Source organism: Daphnia magna, linkage group LG2 (assembly GCF_020631705.1).
Source record: "Daphnia magna isolate NIES linkage group LG2, ASM2063170v1.1, whole genome shotgun sequence".
Taxonomy (NCBI): domain Eukaryota; kingdom Metazoa; phylum Arthropoda; class Branchiopoda; order Diplostraca; family Daphniidae; genus Daphnia; species Daphnia magna.
The window spans coordinates 14,930,984-14,941,619 of record NC_059183.1 but is presented as its reverse complement, the minus strand read 5'-3'; the positions used below and the strand labels follow the sequence as shown (position 1 = coordinate 14,941,619).

General features: G+C 40.4%; 2 protein-coding genes and 2 non-coding genes across 6 annotated transcripts in view; all 4 read left to right on the top strand.

Moving 5' to 3' along the window:
- The first annotated feature begins 505 nt into the window (after positions 1 to 505).
- LOC116916891 (receptor-type tyrosine-protein phosphatase mu) lies at positions 506 to 9,068 on the top strand. 3 transcript variants are annotated; one of them, XM_045168891.1, is made up of 19 exons: positions 506 to 922; positions 1,042 to 1,106; positions 4,016 to 4,131; positions 4,236 to 4,323; positions 5,330 to 5,406; positions 5,487 to 5,621; positions 5,725 to 5,859; positions 5,953 to 6,015; positions 6,107 to 6,207; positions 6,327 to 6,462; positions 6,562 to 6,711; positions 6,797 to 6,896; positions 6,961 to 7,037; positions 7,117 to 7,248; positions 7,332 to 7,457; positions 7,596 to 7,673; positions 7,886 to 8,073; positions 8,150 to 8,285; positions 8,372 to 9,068. In XM_045168891.1, the coding sequence occupies exons 1-19, from the start codon at positions 651 to 653 to the stop codon at positions 8,447 to 8,449; spliced, it is 2,253 nt and encodes a 750-aa protein (XP_045024826.1). In that variant the 5' UTR covers positions 506 to 650; the 3' UTR covers positions 8,450 to 9,068. The 3 variants fall into 3 exon arrangements, with proteins under 3 accessions (XP_045024826.1, XP_032778087.1, XP_032778088.1); XM_032922196.2 differs by lacking the exons at positions 506 to 922; positions 1,042 to 1,106 and adding an exon at positions 2,413 to 3,064; XM_032922197.2 differs by lacking the exons at positions 506 to 922; positions 1,042 to 1,106; positions 7,596 to 7,673 and adding an exon at positions 2,444 to 3,064.
- On the top strand, positions 4,590 to 4,662 carry Trnat-agu. Its single transcript has one exon. It is a non-coding gene; the product is annotated as a tRNA-Thr (tRNA).
- On the top strand, positions 5,003 to 5,075 carry Trnat-agu. Its single transcript has one exon. It is a non-coding gene; the product is annotated as a tRNA-Thr (tRNA).
- Positions 9,069 to 9,744: 676 nt separating the features above from the next.
- The window catches only part of LOC116916888, a 2,807-nt gene continuing 1,915 nt past the window's right edge, over positions 9,745 to 10,636 (top strand). Inside the window, exons 1-3 of the mRNA XM_032922191.2 lie at positions 9,745 to 9,981; positions 10,095 to 10,395; positions 10,463 to 10,636. The exon at positions 10,463 to 10,636 is cut by the window's right edge and continues 559 nt beyond it. Coding sequence (XP_032778082.2) covers positions 9,861 to 9,981; positions 10,095 to 10,395; positions 10,463 to 10,636 — 596 coding nt within the window. The 5' untranslated portion in view covers positions 9,745 to 9,860. The remainder of the gene's footprint in view (positions 9,982 to 10,094; positions 10,396 to 10,462) is intronic.

Below are 10,636 nucleotides of genomic sequence, written 5' to 3'. Positions count from 1 at the left end.
GAAGGAGGCGTCATTTCCGAATTAATCCGGAAGATGGGGAAAATCGTGATAGGACGATCGTTGGGTTCTTGATGAGGGCGACAACAACACGTTTAGCGTGAGAAAACTGATAGCCCCAACAAGATGCATAAAAAATGCAGTGGGTATAAGTAAAAATCGTGTAACCGACAATGACATGAGATTGTATACATATACGTATGTATTGCAGATGATGAAGTGATTTTGACAATCTGTTTGGCTTGAAAACGAGAATCAACGTCTGGTTTCTTTCTTTCTCTCTCTTTTTTTTTCTTTTCTTTGTTAGCCGGACAGCGGTGCAGTTTCGGGAAAGAAAAAGTGAACGTGCCCGGCTTAGCTAATCTTTACGAAAGGCGACCAAGTCGACGACGGACAAGAGGCGTACATATTTACAGATATACAAACTGCGCTCAGTCACGTCTATATCCGTACGAAAGATAGGCAAAGGCATTCAATTCAGACCAACATTCGGCGTGCAAGAATCTTATCGTTTGGGCTGCGTCACCACGGAGGGTTGTGGAAAAAAAAAAATTGGGGGATCCATCACATCGATTGACCTTTTTTGGCTGGTTGTGAATATATATGTTTGAGACGTATATAGGTTTTATAGTCCTGTCAGATTTGCTGCCCAGATGCGAGCCGCATTCGTCCGACAACGTTCGAACGAAATGGATTCGTCCGTCATTAGTGAGCGTGTGAATGCCAGTGCCGAATTCGATTTGTTTCTCGTTAATCGCACGACAGTTGACCTGTTTGTTGATAAAAGTAACAATGAAATTGTTCTACACGCCACTCGGGTGGCCCACTCCCGCTGCTGTAGATTGACTGAAGGTGTGTACACTTTAATGGGATGCATTTCCGTCACGCTCTTTTTCCTCGGCGTGGCCACCATCAAATTTCTCAGGTACGTTCCGAGTACAGACATTTTCATTTATTTTATTTTCGGCCATTTTATTATTTTATATTGGTACGTAAGATCAATAAAAACAAACGGCAATTTCAAATGTGATTATCATTTTGCAGCAAAAAATATTCAACCCCTCGAGCCGCCAGAAAACACCATCGACTATTGAAGAAATACCAAATAGGTTGGGTACCATTTGACATTTATTACTATTCTTTCTCGTTTAGAGTAGAGTAGTATAATGTTAGCTCTCAACAACAACAAAAACTGACTACGTGTCTTGAATTTATTTTTATTTTTTAAAATGATAATAGCCATGGGCACACACCGAAACGATTCAAATACGAAATAGAGAAAACGATGGGCCGAAAAAGCTTCACGCAATAGCAATAGCCATCGAGTTATCCAATTTATTTATTTTTTTTTTAATGTGCAGCATTTCAAAATGACAAGGTGATTGAAAAAAAAAAAAAAATTTAAAAAGAAATTGGATTTATGTGTTTGATTTCAATCTAACCGATCCCCATGGCCATTTAGATTATGTTAACTATATGTACAATGTTTTATATGCTTAGACTATAATGGCCTGGTTTCCGATTGGTTCCTTTTTATTTCTTGGATGGAAGGTCGTTGCTTTTTCTTTGTCTCTAGCCACACATCGATGCCAAAAAAAAAATAAGCAGACAAAAGAAGGAAAACGAAAAGACAAACCAAAGTCAATAATTCGATAATGGAAGGCATTCAAAGAAAAGAAACTCTAATGTCGTGCTGGGCGTAAAGAATAACAAAGGACGTCTGATTACGTAACGAAAACGTACCATTAACGGTTTTATTTGTACACAAATTGTTTGAGAACGCACGACACGTTCGATTGCCACAGCGAACGAATGTGTGAAAATTCAGCGACCTTTTTCCTTTCTTTTTGCATAAAAAAAAATGTAAAGGCCATCACATTCCTTAAATGTATTTCGGTGGTCGTAATATAAACAAAAAATAGGCCATAAATCGTGCGGTAAAGAATGCGTGGATGGGAGAAAAAACAAGGGGGGGGGACATTTGTATTCACTGCCATTACGTGGTTGTGCGCTGATTGGCTGCCAATATTTATACAGCGGTTCATAAAAGTTTAATCCAATCGTCAGATAATGACATTCAATCGGTTGTATGGCATTGATTAGAATTTAAATTTAAAAAAAAACAACATGAACATAAACAAGTCAGCTAATGCAAATCGAGAATGTATTATAACTACAGAATAGAGGTCCTTATGTCAAGTTGAAATAACTGATTGGCTGCTAAGTGTTTCATCTTTGGCTCTTTTTCATAAAAAAAAAAAAAGAAACATTCAAGTTGTTTTTTTTTTTTTAGTTATTTCGACAAAACTTCTATTGTTAAACGCCATCTTTTGAGAGAAAGAGTTGAACATGGAAAACACTCGATCGTCATCCTCAAACTGCGCAGTCGCCCTTCGATATTTCTCCCCTTTTTTTTCCCCTCTGTTTCTCCTTCTCTATATATATACACTGGTACACGCATACTTTACCGGTCTAGTTGTTGTACCGGTAGGATCGGTGAGATTAGTCCAGTCTCAACTGTTGCACAGCTGCGACTAGTAGCGCTGCTATCGTCTAATTTGAATTAAAAGAAAAAGAAAAGGAGTGAAAAATAAAGTTGTGATCGAACCGCGCAATTTGGATTTGGTTTTCATCCTTTGCTGATTATCAAGTTCAATCCATTGCGCATCCATCCAAACGGATTCAAAAGGCAAGCGTTCGTTGCTCTTGATCATCACGATGAACGGGCCTAGCAGTGAGACGTGGAACATGTCGAGCGACGGCCGAGTTCGTCTTCACCGCGTCCAGGAAGACATCAGGAATTCCTTGGACAATTTCCTGACATTGCCGGACGATCAGCCAGGATCCCATCGGGAACGCTCTCCGACGCGCCATCAGAATAGCTCCAATCGCAAACACAGATCTCTGTCAACTCCCAAGACAACTGGATGTTCGAGCAGCAGTCGCAATCCTTCATCGGCCAAGCCTAAGAAGGCCAGGCGCTATTTAGGCACAGCCAGTACGTCGCTAACATCCATCCCGAACGCCATCAAGCTGTCGATGCTCAACAGCGGTCTCCTCTCAGTCGGTGAGATTGGTCGTCTTAAAAAATAAATACAAAAATTACGTATGCAAATGAACTGCCGATATGACGTCAGTTCCGGTTAACGACGAAAAAGCACAAATATTAGGGTCTATATAGACGAACGTGATGACACAGCTGCAGCAAAAGTATGTTTGCTGCTCTTGTTGCCGTCTTATACGTCCATCCCAATGGGTCCGAAAATAAAGTCCGCACGCACAAAAGGACCCTCTACACACACACACACACGTACACAACGCTGACACACACAACGGAATGAGAAGGGTTTGATCAGCTGGGGCTTGGCCACTCCATCGTTCATTTATTTGTGTATATACATACCCTTCCACCGACTTTTGTTTTAAGCCACCGCAAAATCCGACACGACGATGTTAATCAGAAAGTTAATCAGCAAAAAGGATTATTACTATGATTTCATGAGAGGCTCTCAGTGTCTCGAAATTCTAACGCCAAAGCTTGCCACAAAGCAAATGCTAGTACCTACTACGTTAAGTGCTAAGCTTATAATATTGTGTAGATCTAAAGATAGTTAGCTACTCTACCTCTTACCCGGTTTTTATAAAGCCAACCTTGGCCTGGAATTCGGCCAAAGCAGCAAAACAAAAAAGCGCTTGCCGGAACTTCGGAACAGCAAGATACCATTTTTTTTTTTAACGTGGAATGTCTTGCTATATTGATGAGTGATCCTATCCTAATTGGAACAACTAGTCTGATAGGACAAAGTGGATTTTTATTTATTTTTTTTCAAATTGATCATTAAAGAATCACTTGTCTCTAATGGACTAATGTGTGTGCGTCAATATTGATACTGTGGTCAGAGAGCTGTCCGACGTGGTTCTAACATGACTTATGTTTGTTTTCCCCCCGCTTTCTTTCTTTTTTATTATTTATCGATTAAACCGTCTGCTTCCGAACGGAATGATGTTGGCCAAACAGCCGAAGAAGGAAACGCTATGGCAGCCATCGCCGACAAACCCGTTGACGTGGCTAATTTCGTCAAGCATTGCGACCAGAGGAGGAAGTACCCTGTCCTTCTACGTGTCGAATTTCAAGTAACGTCTTTTTATAGCAAGCAACATCGTCGTGTCCGCCGATGCATAACCAGCTTCCATGTTTTTAACGTTAATTCTTTTTGTTTTGTTTTGTTTTTTTACAGACGGCGTGCAAAGTGGAGGGTCATTCGACTCGGCATGGATCCAAGCCGGAAAACAGACCAAAAAATCAAAACCAAAAAATCATTCCCTGTAAGTCGATTTATGTAATTATTCTTTAAGAGGGATAGACGGTTTTTGTTGTTTAAAGAATCAGAGGTCTTCCAGCATTTCTTAAAGCCATGTCATAAGTTTATGGGTACACACTAAATTGGCGATACGTTTCTTATCCTTTAACGTGAATGTGCGCGATGTCCTTTTTATTCTTAGAGAGCAGGATTCCGTTTCCCGATGAGTATAAAACGATTTTCAATCATTCATCTACGATTATTTAATTATTGCCGTTTCCAATGCGACACGGTCTCATGGCTTAGATGGCAAAGCGCCTGCCTAGTAAGCAGGAGATCACGAGTTCGAGTCTCGTTGGGACCTAATTATTAATATTTTTATAAAACTCAGGTCACATGTTTGTTTTTAGAATCTTTTTGTTCTTCTTTTTTAGTAGAGAGACTGACTGTTTTTTCTCGAATAAAATGTTTACTTATTTAAGAAGCTATTAGTAACTAGACCTGTTTCGTGAGTTGATGTTCGCTAATGGCCAGAACATTGCTTACCTAAGTTTTCTTCTTGAAATAGAGACACTTTTTTTGTAAAACAATACTGTGTAATTAAAGAAGCCGTAGCCCCGTACGTTACTACAAGCCGTATCAAATGTATGAAAGCAAATACAGCTTCTCCCGATTGGATCTCCTGTTGCAAAAACTTTGCTGTCGGTCTCATGGCTTAGATGGCAAAGCGCCTGCCTAGTAAGCAGGAGATCACGAGTTCGAGTCTCGTTGGGACCTGTCTGAAACTCTTTACTTGGTTGCACGGTTTATTAAATCTGCATTTCCATCCCATCAGGGAAATCTTCGTAACATGTTCCATACCATGTTGCAAAGTCAAGTGTCCCGTTCATTCCGTGACATAAAAATAGTCATAGTCTATCGTCTCTTTGATGCATTTTTCTTCATGCACAGCCAACAGCCATTACATTTTATTCAACTAAACTAAGGATCTTACAAGTAAATCGAGTGAAAAATGTTTCTGTCGTCTGCAGATGACTACAACCGCGTTGTGCTCGACCTACAACCTGGAATTCCAGACTCGGATTACGTGAACGGTAGCTATGTCGACGTACGTCATTTGCCCGTGTTTAATACAGCTGTAACATTTGAACGTCTGGAATGTAATTAACACGCTTGTTCTACCGGCAGAGTATACTCAAACCAAATGCCTACGTGGTGACTCAGGGACCTAACGAGAGGACTGTTTCTGATTTTTGGCGTCTCGTCTGGCAGTCAAACGCCAGCTGTATCGTCATGCTCACCAAGACTTTCGATTTTATCAAAGTATGTCGATTGCAGGCAGAGCACCCACACACATAAGCCGCTATATCCGTTGCTTATAGTGCATCCCATTCGTTCCAAATGCTCTTTTACCGTATTTATCTAGGTCATGTGCGTGCAATATTGGCCGGCTTCCAAAGGCAAAGAAGAAGTCTACGACGGCATCACTGTCAGTTACAGTCACGAAGAGCAACTGGCGAATTTCGTCATTCGCAATTTCAAAATCACCAAAGATGGACCTGTGAGTTTTCTTTCACCGCATTTCATATTTGCATTCATGCAATTTTAAATGTTTGCTTTTTTTCCGGTTGGTTTCTTTTCGTCGTGCGTGAAGAAAGGGAAGCAAGAGAGAACTTTGCTCCAGTTTCACTACACCGAATGGCATTCACACACTTGCGTAACTATTTATAGCTTTCTTACATTCCACCCGCATCCTATAAAGCAGTCTTTCCTTTAAAAATTCCATTTTTGTCAATCAATATATGCAGCCGTATTCGAACAACATCGTGGAATTCCGACGACGGGTGCGGGCCGCATTGCTCAGCACTTCCATCACTCATAGCACCGGACCCATGGTCGTTCATTGCAAGTAATTTGACGCTTCTTCTTTTTTTTTTTTACGTTGACGTGCACCTTCGTATTCTGGCGTAGCCTTGGCTGCAATATGTTTTATGATATGATCCTTTCCACCCAATATTTTTATCCTAGTGATGGAGGGGCTAGATCCGGAGTGTTTATGGCTATCGACGCCAATATGGAACTAGTGGAAGAAGACGGCCTTGTTGACGTTTTCGGTTACATGAAGAAACTACGCCAGGCTAGACGCGGTCTTGTGGAAACTCTGGTACATTGCGCTTTTGAGATTGAATGGCGGAAGGTTCATTGCCAATCAAACCAGTACCCTTTCATCCGCTCGATTGCGTATTGCGTTCTAATTTTCTAGGAGCAATTCAAGTTCATCTACGATACGTTGGAAGAGAGCATCACGTGCGGATGGTCCTGGTTCCCCGTCTCCGAGCTGACAACGCGTTTGAAACAGAAATCTATCCGATATCCAGTCACGAAAATGAACGAATATCAGAGAGAATATGCTGTAAGATTCAATTGGGACTATCAATTTAGGTCATAGACGTCAATCACGTGAAATGATTGTGGTTTATTTCTTTGAAACAATCTAGCAAATTTGCAAACTAACTCCGCGCTTCACCATTGGCGATTGTGCTGGAGGACACAGATCGGACAATCGCCACAAAAATCGTGATGTCCTCATCATACCACGTAAGACACGTAACATTCATTCGTGATATTACCTTGAATATAAAGCTGACATTCTTATTTTTAGCCGATAATTTTCGACCGTATTTGACTTCGTTCCAAGGCAACAGCTTCACTGACTACATTAACGCCGTCTTCATTGATGTATTATAATCAGCGTAGCTAATGCAGCACATTAAGTATTGATTTTATTGAATTTCAATATTCTCCATTTTTTTTACAGGGCTATACTCGTCCTCGTGAATACATCGTCACAGAATGGCCTTTACCGCACACACTCGGTGACCTTTGGTCGCTCGTTTACGATTACGATTGCAGTGCTGTTGTCGTCTTAACAAGTCCGCCTCCGAGTTCGGTGAGTTGTTCTCCCAAATTTGTCTTGTTTTGTAGTCCACGTTGCCAGACGCTTTATGGACTATACTTCCGTTTGACATTTAGAGTTTCCCGGCATTTTGGCCGGACGGTCGTCGTTCCGTTAAGTACGGCCCCGTTTTCACCGTTGATCACGTCTCCCACAATCATTATCCAAACATCAAAAGCTGGATCTTTCGCATCAATAAGAAGGTAGGACATGCCCTTTCTCCTCTTTACTCTAATCAGTTTAGAATAACGTAAAATGTCAACAAGTCAAAAATGCACGATGTATGATAACCGTATTGTGGGGCATGGCGCATGAGCATGATATAGTCTTTGCCTGATTAGGATATTGCTCCTCATCGAAGAACACTAGCTGAAATTGTTGACGAGACCAGAAAAGCAAATCATAGACATGAAGGAAAGGTATGCATCTTTTTTTTTTTTTTGGCTTGCTTGCTTGTCATACTGCTACATTAGAAAATCTAAACAGCAGATAAACTTATTTATCTTCCATTCTGTATTCCGTACGTATAGTTTTTTTCGAACGTTTAATTCGATAGCTGTTGTACATGTCTTGTAAATTTCACAAATATGGTGAATCAAGGTTTTCTAAAATTTTCGAATAATCTATGCAGATTGTTTCGCTGACAGAGTTAATGGCCGGCGTCAAAGCCATGCCAAAAACCTGTCAATTGTTCCAGCTCATGTGCTGGCCAGAGGGGCATAAAGTTCCCACGTCCACCAACGCGCTAGTCGAATTAATGAATATGGTGGAACGGTGGAGGCAGAGAACAGATTACGGACCTGTCGTCGTCATTTCTTCGTAAACAATTCATATTTTTATTTGCAATTATTTTCGACACACTTATACGTGCAAATGTAACATCCTGATTGAACAGAGACGGAACCTCTCGCGTCGGAGTTTATTTTGCTGCCAACGCTTGCATAGAACAAGTCATCCAACACGGGGAAGTGGACGTGTTCCAGGCGGTCAAGAACGTTAGAAGACACCGGCCTCAGTTGGTTGAGAACCTGGTAAACATTTGACAGTCTGAACACGTACATTTAAAATGGACCTGTTTGATATAGTGATCCTCTTACATTATTCTTTTGAATAACAGACCGAGTTTAAATACTGCTATGACCTGGTTCTCCACTACGTTCTCCATTATCTGCATCGAGATGGATCCAAGAAATGAAAAGCTTTTCTTGCCGTTGGTTTTTGTGTGTGCTGTAACAGCACGTTTGAGTGCGTCTCCATTTAACGTTATATAAGCTGTGCCATATACTAGTATAGATAAGCCACTCAAGTCTTCCTTGTGTAAATTTAACGAGTTATTGACAACTTTTTATTTCTTAAAAAAAGGAGAAGAAAAAGAGAGAGAAAAAAAAGAAATAAACTGAATTATAGGTTGCCATAGGTTACCAATGATCCTGGGCAACTGCGAAATTGACAAGTTCGTAAAAAAGCATGGTAGGACATTTTTTCTTCGAAACATATCTTTCATTTTCCCTCTTTTGATCTTGTGAGTGTTCGCTGGAGATTGCGATCAATAAGTACAGTAGATCAATCTAAATGCAACTAAATATGTATATTGGAACCCGCAAAATTCAAAAGATGGCTTGAACTGTTGGCAATCTTTTGTATAAACGTTAGTCAATCTTTGACGTGGATGACGAGATTGACATTTGCTGCTTGTATAAAAATTGTGTAGACCTTACGACGGATGACTGCATGTTTTTCGTATTAGATAGAGTATTTTATTGTAATGTCAGTGTAAATCAAACTAAATATATAATACGTTTGTAGTTTCCGAGCGCGGGTTTTGACTCATTTAACGCATAATCGATTAGCTGATGTGGTGACTTAAGAAGAGGAAAGACGATCACTTGAGGTGATAAATCAGGGGGGAATCCTAAAGACATGTAGCTTACGGGTATTTACCTTATGCCGTGAATGTATTCAATTCTAATTCGGTTAATTGTCCTTTCCCATCATTGCTGAGTTCAACCAGCCTGGTCCGTATGAAAACAAAGAAATTGAGCAAATAATTGTTTTCAAAGAAAAGTTATGCAAATAAATTGTTGCGAGATAAAGTCGGACTTCGGAATTTATCCTGGTTTCTTAACGCAGTTGAGAAGCATATTCAGTGTTGCTGGGCAGCAATCAAACCCGGAATAACGTCATACGTCACCGAGCGCGTTATCTAGACTTAGTAAATGTTAGACGGTCTAGGATAAAATGTGACTATTACGATTGGCTGTAATTTCATGCCCATGAGATTTCAGATCTGGTAACCAATATAATTTGTTATCAGATGACTAAAAAAATACATCTGATAACAAACACGTGTAGGTGTATTTTATACGACATACTAATGGTAAATGGAGCGAGTTGATGCAGATTTGTTTGTTAAGTTTCTATTTCACCTTCTAACTTTTGTTATCAACGTTGCTAGTGATAAACGATAAACTTCAGAAAAAATACGGAGACATCTCCATATCGAAGAACACACACACACACACACACACACAAAACGTTTACGAAAGAATAGGAGAGAATCAAGCTTCTTCCGACTCGGACAGTGTTTTTTGTAATTCGAACGAAAAATGACCGACCAATGCCAAGAAGACTCATTGAAAGAGATTGACAGTTCTAGACACCCTGGTACGACCAACAGCCAGAAAAGAAGGCGCAATGCGGCGGAGAAGGAGACCACTTCAACTGACGGTACGTCTCAATTTAATTCGGTTTTATTTAACAACACGTATAGAGGCAAACAATTTTCCATGCATAACATCGGTAAAATGCTTAAATTTATTTCTGGTACTGATCTTTCGTAGAGGAAATAAGAGAACCAGTGCGTGAAGGGGATGACTGCAAGCTTTTCTGCATTTGCACTGGAAAGGAAAACGACGTTCCCCAATATTTGTACGTTCCCCACTTTCAAAAGAAAGAAAACAAGAGACCAATTTATCAGGGGTACTACAAGTGCGATGTTCCAGCTGCCATCGTACAGATAGAACTGCTCCGTAGCGGTACGACCAAAAAAGAAATTGATCGAGAGCTTCTAATATTGAAAGAACTGGAGGTCCACGAAAATTTTATTCGCTATTTTACTCACGAGATGAACAAGGACTTCGTGTATGGCTTTAAGATTTCTGTTTATCTTTTGTTTTACCCATAGTAAAGTTTCAAACGATGTGCACAGGTTCATTGCAACAGAACTGTGTCTGTGTTCAGTTGCAGACCTTTTAGATCCAGCTCTCGAGGAGGAAATCCCAGAGAAAGAAGCAATTCTGTTGGATTTACAAGCGAAAGAAATCCTGCGCCAGGCAACGAGAGGACTCAGCTACTTACACCAAAACAACTTCGTCCATCGCAA

Coding starts and splice junctions, on each gene's coding strand:
- LOC116916891 (XM_032922196.2), top strand. CDS start 2,716: ATGAACGGGCCTAGCAGTGAGACGTGGAACATGTCGAGCGACGGCCGA. Junction 7,458..7,595: donor TCTTTCGCATCAATAAGAAG/GTAGGACATGCC, acceptor TTGCCTGATTAG/GATATTGCTCCTCATCGAAG. Junction 8,286..8,371: donor CTCAGTTGGTTGAGAACCTG/GTAAACATTTGA, acceptor TTTGAATAACAG/ACCGAGTTTAAATACTGCTA.